Source organism: Lemur catta, chromosome 12 (assembly GCF_020740605.2).
Source record: "Lemur catta isolate mLemCat1 chromosome 12, mLemCat1.pri, whole genome shotgun sequence".
NCBI lineage: Eukaryota > Metazoa > Chordata > Mammalia > Primates > Lemuridae > Lemur > Lemur catta.
The window spans coordinates 69,160,588-69,175,604 of NC_059139.1; the positions used below are offsets into that span (position 1 = coordinate 69,160,588).

The 15,017-nt window shown below is 37.7% G+C and overlaps 1 protein-coding gene and 1 long non-coding RNA gene across 4 annotated transcripts in view; one reads left to right on the plus strand and one right to left on the minus strand.

Annotated features, from left to right (window-relative positions):
* Positions 1 to 7,808, minus strand: part of SLCO4C1 (solute carrier organic anion transporter family member 4C1) — a 56,840-nt gene extending 49,032 nt beyond the window's left edge. For 2 of the 3 annotated variants that reach the window (XM_045565953.1, XM_045565951.1), the window contains exons 1-2: positions 7,418 to 7,808; positions 3,649 to 3,912 (exon numbers count right to left, since the gene is read on the minus strand). In XM_045565953.1, coding sequence (XP_045421909.1) covers positions 3,649 to 3,912; positions 7,418 to 7,763 — 610 coding nt within the window. In that variant the 5' untranslated portion in view covers positions 7,764 to 7,808. Of the gene's footprint in view, positions 1 to 3,648; positions 3,913 to 6,528; positions 7,165 to 7,417 lie in introns of those variants that run through there. The other variant, XM_045565954.1, reaches the window with a different exon arrangement.
* A 1,935-nt stretch (positions 7,809 to 9,743) lies between these two features.
* The window catches only part of LOC123648309, a 59,056-nt gene continuing 53,782 nt past the window's right edge, over positions 9,744 to 15,017 (plus strand). Inside the window, exon 1 of the long non-coding RNA XR_006738561.1 lies at positions 9,744 to 9,822. This is a non-coding gene — a long non-coding RNA (uncharacterized LOC123648309). The remainder of the gene's footprint in view (positions 9,823 to 15,017) is intronic.

Sequence of the window (15,017 nt, forward strand, 5' to 3'; positions counted from 1 at the left end):
AATATTGAAATCATTCAATATAGTTAATACCTACTATGGGTATTAAGCATAAAAACTTGAAAAACATTAAACAAAGCATAAAAATTAGGATTAGTTTGAGTTGTTGTTAATCATCTATGAAATCACTATGAAGTCACTTCACCTCTTGCCCTAAGGTTTTACATTGTTTAAAAAAAGGGGATTTATGATTTCTAGCATTCCTTCCTGTTTCTAAATGTCTGAGTTGTTTAGATATGTAACACAATTTCAGTCCTGAATTCCATATCTGTTATACACACCTACACACACACACACACACACACACACACACACACCCCTCACAATGTTAAGGCAAACTTTCAGGAAAAAAAAAGAACGCAAAAATTCACAATATTAATAGTAGCTAGGCATTTTCATACACTGACAATGAGAGAATAACTGGCATACTCCTTCATGAAAGTCAGTGTGACATTATCTGTCAAACATTAGAATGAGGAAGCCCTTTAAATCCAGTGTTCGCACTTCTTGGATTCAAGCCTAATGATTTACACATTTATGTAAATGCATATGTTTGAGGATACATATTGCAACATTGGATATATAACATGCAGTTCATAGTTAAAAACTTCAAACCCAAATTCTTAATTTCCACCTCCAATTCTGTTCTACCTAATCTTCCACATCCTACTTAAAATCACCTCAGCTGATCAAGCTAAATACCAAGGAATCAATATTCATTCCTCCTTCACAATAAATCCAATAAATTCCTATCTCTTTTCCCTCTAAAATACACTGAGAATCAGTGATCTTTGGATCTATACTTTGGATCTACATCCCAGTTTCAACCACCCTTATCTCTCACATGAACTACAGTAAAAACCTCCTGAGTTATTTCCTCCCATTTACTCTCACAATTATAAAAGCCAAAATGACCATTTTAAAATACAGATAAGATCATGAACTTCCCTGTGTAAAACTCTTCCACAACTTTGCACTGCACTTCAAGCAAAGTCTAAATGCCTCCCTGGTGTCTACTCGCCTCTCCAAAACATTCTCCCTTGCTTTGATTATGCTGCCTAAAACTGACAATTCTTAAAATCTACCAAGCTCTTCTCTACTCCAAGGCCCGTAATCATTTTGTTCTCCAGCCTAGAAAACATCTTTCAAGCTCCTCATTATCTAGTTATTATCACAGTAGCCTTCCTTAGTGCACATATTTACCTTCTGCATTCATCTACATATCTCAGTTTTTAATTACCCTGTTAATTTATTATGTATTTCTTCCTACTAGTACATAAAATTCCAATGGCGTGGAACTGTTTTACTGCTGTTATGGCAGTACCATGTAGAGCCCATATCAATAAATATCTGTTGTATGAATGGCAGAATAACCTAAGAGCAACCTGAGTTTTTGCTTTCATTTGCCACAGATAAGCTGCTATTTAAATTATGAGTCTTAATTTAGAGTAAAAATTTTACAGATCAGGCAGTTCCTCTATCTAATCCATTTCAATAATCTACTAAATCTAGTCTGCTAAAATAATGAAAAATGTCAGAGCGACAAGAATTTAGTGAAAACCTGCATGGCACACAGTAATGTACTAAAAGTTTATGATCTAACTTCAGAAATCTTCTTAGCTTCATCTCTGGTCACACACACACATTTTAATTTGTGGTCATTTCCCTTTGGGAAATACAAATTGTTCGGATTGGCTATAACTCCAGGTGTGCATGGCACGAGACAAAGCTGAGAAGATTGCTGAAGAGAGATTAGGCTTTTGTACTGGAAGGAATGTTATGTTTTAGTTTAGAGAGTCATAGATTTGTGAGCAAGGTTTGTTTACTTTAAGAGCAAGAAAGGCATCTGGGTGAGGGCCTAGATGCAGCACAAAGATTAGCAGCTAAATGCTGTACACCAGTAACATTCTCACCATCATAGAATCAGTGTCATGTTTTCTTGTGTGGCAGATTAAAATTTAGATTTTCCCTTACTATTTAGATTTCAAAGGTGTTATACTTTAGCCTATGCTGCAATATGTGCCTTGTTCCTAAAACTACTCCCAGTGAAATTACATCAAGTTGGCCTTGTGCAATCTTGTTCAATCTTGGATAATATGCTAGAATCCACGTAAGTGCTTTTTCTACTGATAACATATTCTCCTTATCTTACCCATTCCAAACTCTATCACATTTTAAAAACACCCTCTATTCATCCATCTGCTTGAATATTCTATTTTTTACTTCTAAAATGAAGTCTACATACCTAAAAAGCACACTCCTAAAACCACGCTGCATGATATATACTTTGTTATAGAGAGTATTTTCCTTTTTGTTATCATTCTAGAATTGGAAAATTGGTCTTGGGAGAGATTGATACTTTAATATTATCTTAAGTCCATTTGTGTTGCTATAAAGGAACACCTGAGGCTAGGTAATTTATAAAGAAAACAGGTTTATTTGGCTCTCAGTTCTGCAAGTTGTATAAGAATATGGCACCAGCATCTCCTTCTGGTGAAGGACTCCAGCTGCTTCTGCTCATGGTGGAAGGGGAGCCAGCATGTGCAGAGATCACATGGTGAGAGAGGAAATAAGAGAGCAAGAGGGGAGGTGCCAGGCTCTTGTTAACAACCAGCTCTCTTGGGAACTAACAGACTAAGAACTCACTCACCTCCCTACACTCAGAGGGCATTAATGTATTCATGAGGGATCTACTGCCATGACCCAAACACCTCCTATTAGGCCCTCATCTCAACGTTGGGATAAAACTTCAACGTGAGGTTTGGGGGGAAAAATATCCAAACTATAGCAAATATTAATTTTCAATATTAACACACAAATATAACGATCTTAACATTTTCAAAATAATGCCTATAGTGTAGCAGGCTTCAATTCTCCTTTCTCTCCTAAGCCTTTTCTCCATTTACATAACCCTTGAAAGCTCCCAAACTGGTAACCATCTGATTTTATTCCTAATTATTTCAGTATTTGCTATTAAGAGTCTCAGGAAGGACATAAAAATGTTTCATTAGCACATGCCTCTGGCTCTACCATAATTGTTTTTCCATTAAAAATAATTCTTTGTAAAAAATTTAAATAATCAAATTTCCTTTCTGAGCCTTTGAATAATGTACTTCTTTATCTAACCACAGCAACACCAGAGCAACACTGTACATTGCTCTGAAGTTCTGTGTCTGTAAACTAGAGCCAAAAGTAGAGATAGTTTCAACAGTAGACTTTTCTTAGGAAAAGTCTCACTCCTATAAATGTCACCTCTCTTTTGTCTCAAATCAAGAATCAACATGCCCAGGGCCCAGAGCTGTAAACACAGAAAATAAAAGCACAAAGGGAAAAAATTCCAGATCTCAGAACTCTAATGAGGTCATAACACCTGCAAAGGAAAGCAGTCATCTCTTTTTTAAGAAGGATTGTGTGTAATATAGGAATGAGAATCGGATTAAAAATTTGGAGAACTGCTGAAGCAATGAATAATGTGCAGTCTGCCTCTGTAATGTCCTACTTCACCCAACTCACATCACAAATGAAGCAGTGAGCAGTGGAAGAGATTTAACCCTTACCCTACTGTACAAGTAAATTGCAATATAAAGTTAACAACCTAGTTTTAAACTAGTTCTTTGGATTAAAACAAACATAAACACAACGGAAACTTACCTTCAAAAACGGATCCCAACTGATATTCTCCACTGAAAAATTGTGGCAATGAAAATACAAGTGCTCCCAGTCCTATCATGAAGGATGCAAATGCAAGCCATCTTGGCTTGTGTCCTCTTTCACCAAAGAATGATACAAATAAAGACAGCAAACAGAATGAAATATCGTAACTTGATGATATCAGGCCAGTAAGTGAACTCTTCATTTCATAACGCTTCTCAATAGTGGAAATGCTAATATTTACTAGGCCATTAACTACAATACCTAAAAAAAAAAAGAGAAGAGCAAATGTATGTGCATTATTACAGCTTTACCATATAGATCATGATTATTAACACAATGAACTAAAGTTTGGTTGTTCATGGGTTTTTTGGTATTTTTAAATGTGCCAATTTTAAAAGTCTGGAAGTTTTATAGTCAGGCAACCCAAACATACTTTCCTGAAAATAAGTTTGCTTTATAAATTGTACACTTCTGAATTTTCAGGTGTTCAACAAAACTGATGCTTGCTACATACTACATTGTAGTTAACTATCTGTAATTCATTTTTCTTTAAATGACCAACAAAAATTCAGGCTGGTGAAGTCGCATAAAAGTTTGCTGGAGAGTTTCCAATTCCAACTCCCATGGACCTCACTCAGGAGAGTACAAAAGGTACAAATGACCCCACAGGCCGCTGCAGTTACACTTAATTGCTTTCCAAATTACTCAATCCTTAAATATACTTACCTTAACAAGAGAGTACTTTGATTTAGTCTTAAGAAGGAGAAATTGAGCTCTCCAACCTCTATTTTTTTCTAACACTCTTACAGGTATTGTTATTTAAAAAGTTCTGGAGCAAAAATAAACAAAGCTAAGAGTCTTACTTCAGCCACTAGCACTCTAAATCATAAACAAAGTAAAAGAAAAAAGTAAAAAAAAACAAACCTTACACTTCATGTGCTTATTATAACTATAATGAAGGAATAGAAGGTAAACAAAGAAAGACAAAATTGATTTTGACTGACTTAAAAATGTTCTGTCCAGATGTAAACTTACAGGAGTTTAAACATTATTATAGATTGAAAATAAAAAGCATATGATCAAATTTTAACTAGTTATTTCTTTTACTTAAGAGGTATTAGAAACTGTTTTCATTCATTAATTAACAGAATGAGTATACTCAAGTCATGATTTCTATAATCTCTTTAAATTTTACTTTATCAAGACTGTAACTGAAGATATATTTCAAGAAAAATGAATATAACAAGTTTCAAAAGTCCAAACATGATTTTTACTTTTATACCAACTTAATAAGACTACCAACTAATTTACAAGTCCTGGGATTTCAAGATAAAGTATCTAAAATACCTAGGAAGGACATTTTTATAAAGAGATAAAGTTATCTGATAATATGAAAATTTCCCTATCCAAAAATCAATTTCCCGGCCGGGCGCGGTGGCTCATGCCTGTAATCCTAGCACTCTGGGAGGCCGAGGCAGGTGGATCGCTAGAGGTCAGGAGTTCGAGACCAGCCTGAGCAAGAGTCAGACCCCCGTTTCTACCAAAAAAATAGAAAGAAATGATTTGGACAGCTAAAAATCTATATAGAAAAAATTAGCCGGGCATGGTGGCGCATGCCTGTAGTCCCAGCTACTCGGGAGGCTGAGGCAGGAGGATCACTTAAGCCAAGGAGTTTGAGGTTGCTGTGAGCTAGGCTGACGCCACGGCACTCACTCTAGCCCAGGCGACAAAGCGAGACTCTGTCTCAAAAAAAAAAAAAAAAAATCAATTTCCCAACACAACTACCATACTCATTAAAAATCAGTCATGAGAAATTATTGCCTTTAATGGTAAAACTTCTCTTTGGAAAAGTAAATTTGTAAACTTCTTTGGAAGGATAGTACTTTGATCCTATGAATTCCAACGTGAATTCTATGTTATGTAAGTTCCAAGAACACACTGATTTTAAAAAAAAATGCCATGATACACCGCAAACTACATCTCTATTGTAAATGCATGAAGATAGGAAGCACATTATGATATTAAGTGCCAAAAGAAACCCTGTTTGTCCTTGAGCAATGTTGGGTTAAATAAAATCAATTCATTTGACATTTTTTCTTCCCAATTAAACATCTATTAATATTCTACGAAAATAGTTTTCCTAAGGACCATGTTTGAGAAACATGGCAATAATGTTTCCAGTCACTCAAACTTAAACTGAAATGTGAATTAATTTACTGGGTCACTCTCCTCTCAGATTATGCTTCTTCAATTGGGAACCTCCAGGTAGATGAGGAATTAGCCTAAACCTGACACATTGTTCTAACTAAGAGTCCCAATTATATTTGATAATAATTTTAAACAATATTTTATATTAAATATAAAATTGTATACTCTGGAATAATACAGAAGTTTTGAAAGAATTTTAAGATAAAATACAAGACAAGAAAGTTTTTACTTGTGTCTAACTTTTTGAACTCATTCCTTGACACTGAGATTCTTCACAATCACTGATTTTGGATGACTATGATCAACACATTAACGCAAGGGGAATTTTGGTGGGGACAAAAAAGGTGGAAAAGGAAGTAACTCTTAAGCGTAAAAGCTACCTTCAGTAGAAGAGCTGCAGCTGACTTCCAATCAGCAAATAGTCACTTAGCACCTAACGTGCAAAACAAGGGGTACTGGGTTTCTTGGAGAGAGGAAGCAGGAATAAGAACAGAAAGTATACACATTCTTTGATTTTATTTTCTGTCAACTTAAACAAGAGCAATTTCCAACCCCCAAAAAATATTTTTTAGAGTGCATTTCTCCCAATCTTTGATTGACTACTTACATAATATTTTGAGACTATGACTCAAGTGACCAAAAAATATGTACATACCAATTCAAACTTACCTTCAGCATGTCCTTCAAGACACTCCACCTTATCTCCACCCGTCTTCAATTTGTCACCTTTACCTTCCCATTTCTTTCATCCCCTGCATTAGACACAACACCCTAGCAGCTTTGACCTTTTCTGTTTCTATCAAGGGAGCCATTCTCCCTCCACCGTATCACTCTCTCCTCCAAACTCGATTTAGACTGCAAACTCCTAAGGGTATAAACCTGGACTTAATCTGCAACTCCCAAAAGAATCCATAAGAGATCCTACCTAGAACAAAACAGATACTGGATACTGGATAACTACTGTGACAGAACAACTCATAAAGGCTTACCCTTCAACAATTAGGGAGCCTTCGCTAATGTACTCACTGGGCTCTACTAGTATCCACATTCTCTCAAACTCACAAAACGTGAATGCTTGTATCTACTCTATACTATAGATTTTAAATAGCTTTCTCCTTTGAGAAACATCCTACTCTCACCTGCGACTGTATCAATCCGTCCCCAGCAGAAACAACGTAAAAACACATCCCTTTAAAGAGGAATCAGGGAAAGGTCTGCTTTTATCATGTAAAATAACCTCCCCCAGGGCATGCCCTTCCCAAAGGAAAGTTCTTGCAATCTTCCATGGAGGTTTGGGATCCCCTAAAGTGAGGTTAGACCACCAAAGGGGGCAGGGTAGAGAAGCTAGTACGGCAAGTTTCCAGCGTTGCCTTAAAGGAGAAGCTGGAAAGTGGAAGGCGGAGCGCGGTCTGCGGCCGTCGGAGGGAGCGCACGCAGGTCGCCGGCCCGAGCCCGCCGCGCTCCGCGCCTCAGCCGCCCGGGGCCCCTCGCACCTGCCCCGCCGCGCCCGCTCGCGCCCGCTCGGCCAGAGTCCGCTCGCGCGGGCGCTGGACTTTACCTTGCGTGAGGGCCAAGAGGCAGTAGTGCAGCAGGAAGCCTCGGGGCGTGTTGCAACGCTGCAGGCACGGGGGCTGGAAGTTCCTCCACCCGCAAGGCCCCTCCTCAAACTCGGACGGCGGCCGTGGCCCGGGCTGCTCTGGGGAGACCGGGGGGGTTGCCGCAGGCAGAGGGGGCTCCGGTGACTTCTGGGGCTCCCGGGGCTCCTGGAGCTGAGAGTCCTCCCTCTGGGGGACGGAAGACAAGGCAGATACCTCGACCTGGGACGGCGAGGCAGACACGCGGCGCGGGGTGTCTGGGGTGGAAGGCACGAAAGCCGGGTTCTCAATGCCTTTGGCGCTCTTCATGGTCAGGATGGGTTCTCCGGACTCGGTGTCTCGGGGCCGCAGCCAGCCAGGTTCCCCTCTGGCTCCTCCCCCGGGCAGGTGTCAACGCCCCCGTGCGGGAACACTCCCCGCCTCCCCGCCGCCGCCGCCGCCCGACCCTCCTCCTCCACTCCCGGCTGCCCGGGGCGCGGGCGTCCCCCCCGCCGGCTGAGCGCTCGGCCCGCGGCTGCGACCCACCTGTCGCCGCTGGGCCGGACCGGAGGGCGCGGCGTGGGCGTGAGCCCCGGGGGCGGCCAGGTGGGGCGGCGAGAACGCGCTGCCGGCTGCCCGTGTCCGGAACCCGCCCTCCTCTGCCGCCCGCGCGCTCGCACCCTGCGCCCCCGCGGCCCGCCGCGCTCTGTCCCCAGCCCAGGTACTGGAATGAATGGACTGTGGGAGTCTGTGGGCGAAACCTCCCCCTGGGTGCTGACATGAAAACTGTAAACAGTTGCATCAGGAGATCGTTCAAGAAAACACTGCGCGGCTTTCTTCCTTTGCTGCTTACTGAACCAGGGTAGCTCTGGCCTCCAAGACTGCAGCAGCCACAGGTATAATACTTTGGATCCCCGAGAGCCTGGATAAGACTTTTACTTGTCACCCTCCCTAGAAACAGAAATCCACCCCGCCGCCTCCATCACCAGCAGCATTAACGACAGTATAACCACCTTTTTGGTTTTGGTTTTACTTCCCCAAAACTGAAGGAATAGAAAGTAAGAGACTTTAAAAACATATAGGACAGCCTCTGCTATGTATCACATATTTAAGATCAACAATCCTGATAATTATGTAAATAATTTCTACTTCTGGAATAAATAAGAAAAACGCTTTGAAAACAGCACCATTGTGTGATAGTTAACAATTCATTCATCCTCAAAAAAAAAAAATTATTTCCTGGGTGCCAAGCACTGTTCTAGGCTCTGGGGGTACACGAGTGAACCAAAACTGATCAACACCCCTACCTTTATGGTACTTCAGTTCTAATAGAAGACAGACAATAATAATACACAGTCCATGGCACATAGTATGATAAGTAAATACTGTTTTGTGAAACTTTTGTTTCAATTACATATGCTGTGTTTGCTGGGTTGAGGGATTGAGGTACAAAATATGTATCTTACTTTGAACAGGCGTACATTCTGTTCCCTGTTCCTTCCCAGTCAAAAAAATTGTAGACTGGACCAGAACATGTAGACTGGCCTAGAACATGGGGAAAGAATGACAGTAGGAACTAACATCTCAAGCGTCTGCTATATGCCCCATTATTATTTTTACAAAAGCAGTTGCTATTATCATTTACATTTTAGATATTAAGGAAACCACATCCCAGAGAGGATCAGTAACTCTCCCAAAGTCACACAGCTAATAAGTGACCTACCACTTGTTAAGTATTTGAATTCAACTCTCTCAGCCAGATCTCTTCCCTGGACTTTGCATTTTCTATCTTTTAATTACTACAGTCTACCTCTGTCAGTTAGAATAATTGCATAGCAATTCTAAGAGATCAAACTCATATTTTGGTGATATTTATGAGGTTTAGAATATTAATACTGCTCTGGATACCTCAGATTTTAGAAGTATCCAAATTAAGTGTCGTATGTAATCCCCCAAGGCCTTCTTTCAACAGAAATGGACTCAAAGTAGGTATTTACTTTGACTATCATTTTATCTATGGAATATGAAGTAACCTACCCAACCAGCAAATTTTGCTTTGATAAGATATGGTTACACACAATCATGGCTTAAAATTATTTTGCAGCTTTGAATTAAGAAATTCAAACTACACTATCTAAATCAAAGTGGCATAATCATCATGCACTTAAATTTATACTGTCTAAGGAGAAATCTTCACTCTTACAGGGTTAGTAGAATTTTGTTGAAAGATTAGCAGAAATGCTATTGCTTCATCTTAAATGCATCTTGCTCTAACTGAAAGTGTTACCAATGCTACTTTCCTGTTCTCTTACATTCTTTATGCTGCAATGATGGAAGGAAGGGGGCCCAGGTTTGCAACAAAGACCAAAAGAGAAAAAAAGAAAACTTGGTAGGTTTCATCTCTAATAATTGTATAGAAAACTGTCCATTTTTAAATTAATTCTTTGGTCAATCTAGGTTAAATGTGCTTCTACTGAGCATAGTCAAAATATACCATGTTAAATTTCAGAAGGTAATTGATAAATTGCTTCTTTTTTTTTTCTTAGTGGATTTCAGGTGCTATATTTTTAAAGGGTGGAGAACGGGAGAAAGAGCAGGGTTCCAATTTTATAGTAAAACTCCAATACTGTACACAGGAACAAATGTCCCTGCCTATGGATAGCATTCTCTGGAATGTGCAGTAGGTCTTCCCTGTCAGGAATCAGATAAACCAAGGGAAAATAGCTTAATGACAGAAGCCATCAAGATTATCTCACTAACTCCCCTTGCTCTGATTCTATGCTTAAGAGCAATCTTATCTTTATGCTTCTGTCTTCCATGTAGATATGTCTACTAGTGAAAATGTACTGATATGCCTATCTTTGTCATTTTCTTTCTGTGTTTTTAATATTTTATTAATTCCCTTCCAATTGCAGACTAAATGTGAATCCTTTAGTAGTATAACACTATGAGGCTCATAGAATATTAAAATTAGAGGGGTCTGGCAATGCCTGAATACAAACATGGTCAAATGTGGATATTGTTGAGGTTCATTAAAAATCCCAGTATTAAAGATTTATTAATATCACAGAATCTTATTTTAATTAAATAAGAGCAATGAAACAATCTAAATGATCATTGTAGTATTTTGCATTTATCTTTTCCATTTTAGATGTTTCACAAAATGTATAATTAAAAATAATTATATCTAAGAAAAATAGTGCCGAACGAGATTATTTTTAATATTATTTTAAATTGCAGTTGCACATAAAGATGTAATCATAATAAGAAATTAAGCTGTACTTTTTCTTTTAATCATATTAATCATAAATCATTAACAGATACATACACAAACACAGCTGACCATAAATTTTTAAAAGAAAATGTGTAAACATTTAATACAATAATCCTATAAGAAAGCTAACCCGGTAGATAATGAAGAATATCCTACTAGTGTAAAACTTATTATAAAGTATCAATTTAAGTTTTTCACTGATATATAATTATTATTATTTACTCAAAACACTATTAAACCCTGTAAAGCCTATTTATGATGCAAATATCACAACAGTATAGTGAAGAAATTATAGTTGTATTTTTATATATCAAGAAATGTCTTAAACTAAAGAAACTATCCTTTTATAAATTAGTAATATGTATATCATTTCTAAAATTACTTTGCTACTCAAGATCTGATTTTGATGCCTGAGAAAGAGTCTTTAATGTGCTATGATTCTAGAGGAGCTACATAGTCACAATGTCATAACCATGATGAAATGCCATCTTTGCAGAATAGAGAAACAGTCCTGCTGCAACTCTTGACAGTCCTATCACACGCACAATTTACCCACTACCTGTTTCTTAGTGAAGGAAAGTACTAGGATAATGAAGGTTATTAAAATTTAGATTTGTAGAACTATAAGGAACATCAAGATATCATTTGTTCCAGTAGCCTGCCTCTGGGAATTTTAATGGCAAATCCACCAAAAAGCTCAATGCACTCAGAAGCAAGAAACAGGCTAATAACAGATAGGTGAGAGAGGCGAGTGAGGAATTTTCATACATTCTTTCACAGTAATCTTTTTTCAATTTACTGGGAGTTGGGAAAAGTTTAGAAGAACTATGAGGTTGAGGGAGTTAGCAGACTGCTATTAATTAGCAAAAAAATATTGACTTATAAATATAAGAGCTTTAGTGAACAGAGTTTAAAGCAGTAGACACAGGTTAGTTGAAAAAAAAAAAAACCTTTCATTTTGCTTATAATTACTTATGGAAGCTCCAAAGGACAAGGACAAAGATTTTGTAACGCACAGAAAAGGTAGGAAAACAGAGAATTGCTTCAGTGAGCATTAAAGAAAATCAACTGTCTGCTCTTTGAGGAGAAGGTGCAGTTATCTCCATACTCCAGCTCATTAGAGCAAATGAAAATTTACTAGACCAAAGGACTATAGGAAGTGAAAGCATCCAAAGCAGTGGTGAAACAAAGACAAAATTTTAAAAAGTTAAAAAATGGAATATAAAAAAGCTGACATTAAAACTCCAGCCTATGGAGAGACTTCCGCTTCCAGCCAAGATGAAGTAATGGGTACCAGACTTAACCTCCACCTGAAATATATAAAAAAAAAAAAAGAAAGAGAAACTATATGAAGAAAAAAAAAAGACACCAGATGTAAGATAAGGAAGGACAGCGTCCCTAAGAGACAAGAAGAAACTATGTGAACAGTTTACTTGCTTGAGAGAGTTTTCAAGAAATTGAGTGGTGAGGGTGGGGCAGGACCCAGGACCCACAGAAAATCTCTAATGCTAGCTAAGATTGCTAGAATTTGCTGAGCAGAGTGCTGGGGAAGAGAAAGCTGCACAGAGGAGAAGTGCAGAGGGTTCAGCAGAATATGAATAGGACATAGGTATGAAGAAATGATTCTATTCCAGGGAAAGAATCACTTCAAGGGATGAGAGAGGCAGTGGCCAGTACTCAGACATGGCCCACTGACGGTGAAATAAGGAAGTTTTCAGACACTACAAAAGAAATACTACATCACCCAAAGCATCTACACACAAGAAATGTTAAAAGAAGTTCTCCAGGCAGAAAGAAAATGATACCAAGTGGCAATATTGATCTATATAAAAGAATAAAGAAGCTGGGCCGGGCGTGGTAGCTCACGCCTGTAATCCTGCACTCTGGGAGGCTGAGGTGGGTGGATTATTTGAGCTCAGGAGTTCGAGACCAGCCTGAGCGAGAGCGAGACCCTGTCTCTACTAAAAATAGAAAGAAATGATTTGGACAGCTAAAAATATACATAGGAAAAAAAAATTAGCCGGGCATGGTGGCGCATGCCTGTAGTCCCAGCTACGCGGGAGGCTGAGGCAGGAGGATCGCTTGAGCCCAGGAGTTTGAGGTTGCTGTGAGCTAGGCTGAGGCCACGGCATTCACTCTAGCCCGGGCAACAAAGTGAGACTCTGTCTCAAAAAAAAAAAAAAAAAGAATAAAGAGCACCAGAAATGAGGAGATGATGGAATGTAAGACCCATGACTAAATACATAAGATTTTTTTCTTAATATTTTAATCTCTTTAAAAGATAATTCCTTGTTTAAGCAAAAATAATAAAGTGTTGTGGAGTTAATAAGATACATAATGGTAAAATATATGATAACAGTAGTGCAAAGGCCAGGAAAAGAGAAATGCAAATATGCTATTGTAAATGTCTTATACAGGAAGCAATATATGTGTCTTATATGTGAAGTAATGTAATATCAAAGGTAGAATATGATAATGATTTCTAGTGTGAGTACTAGAGCAACTTCTAAAATAGCAACAGCAAAAAAGAGCCAAAAAAAGAGATAAAGTGAAATCATGTAAAATATTCAATTAATTCAAAAGAAGGCAGCAAAAGAGGACATAGGGAACAAAAAATGAATTTGTTGGAAAGAAAATCAGTACCAAGGTAATGACTTAGACCTAACCATATGAATAATCACACTAAAGGTAAATAGTGTAAACACTTCAATTAAAAGGAGAAGATTGTCAGATTTGATATAAAAAAGAAGAACCAATTAAATACTGCCTATGACAAACACATTTTAAATATAAACGTTAATAGGTTAAAAGTAAAGATTGGAAGAGAAATGTTATATCATGCTTACATTAAAAATGGCCTATAAATTTTATAGTTGGATGAAATGGATAAATTCCTTATAAGACAAATTACAAAGATCTCTCAAAAGGTAATAAAAAATCTAAAGAAGCCTGTATTTACTAAGGAAATTGGATTTGTGATCAAAAATCTTCCCACAAAGAAAACCTCAGGCCTCATGACTTCAGTGGTGAGTTCTACTAAGCTTTTGAGGAAGAAGTAATGGCAATTCTAGGCAAATTCTTCCAGAAAATCAAAGAAAAGGGAATACATCCCAATTCATTCTATGGTGTCCAAATTACTCATCATTTGTCTGAACTTTATCATAGCATCTGCCCCAAATTACCTTCTATGTCCTTGTGGATCTGATAAATATGTGTGGGCTAAAAGACAATACAGTTAGTACTATCTGTGTGGTTGAGATAGATAATCCTTTTTGACTGACTACAGCAAAACAGTGATTGAATAACAGATTAATGTCAACATAGAGAGATAACTTTAATAAAAGCTGAAAATATGTATTAGGATAGGCTACTAAACAATCCCATGAGCTTAAAGCAATAAATAATGGCTTTTCTGGAAAGTTTTTCTGCAAGGTGGATTCAGGGGTCCAAATTCCTCCCATTTTCTGATTTTCTTATCTCAGAAGTTTTGTTTGTTTGTTTGTTTGTTTTGTTTTGTTTTGTTTTTTCTTGCTACAAGTAAATTTGGGAGAGAATGAAGATGTTTATACTCATGTTTCTGGCCAGCTCTTAAATAGATGATATGACACTTCAGCCCATATACCACTGACCAAAACTTAGTCCCCTGTCCTACTGAGATGCAAGAGGGGCTGGATATGTACTTGTACTGTATGCTCAGGAGGAAAATAAAAAAATTTAGTGAACACTTAATGATGTATCTGCCACAAATATTATGAATATTATGAATACCTTGTATAACAGCATCAGGAACAAATATGCTAAAACCACAATCCATATCTTACAAGGTGACATAGGTTAAAAAAATTTTACAAATCAACTTAAAACTGTAAAATGAGAGAGATTTGACTAAACATCATCAAGTTAAAACATAAGTCGAAAGTAAATGAAGTATGGAATCCAGGTTGAGATTTTGTCTCTATTCTATACATTCAGACTGTCTCAAAATATTGTATTTAGTCCTAAATGTTGCACCAAGAGAACCACTGACTAATGAGAGCAGTCCTGGGGATAACTAAAATGGAAAGAATAATTGAAATTTGTCACATGGAAATTAGTTTAAAGAACTATGAAATTTTATCCTGAAGAAAATATATAGGAGTAACATGGTAGCTGTCATAAAATATTTGAGCGGAAGCATCTTTTAAAACAGAGATCAGACTTATTCTTTATATTTCTTAAGATTAGTACAAGGACCATATAAGTAGAAAGAAAATGTGGGCTCAATATAAAGGAAATTCTTTTATAAATAATTAGAGCAATGGTTGTCAAAA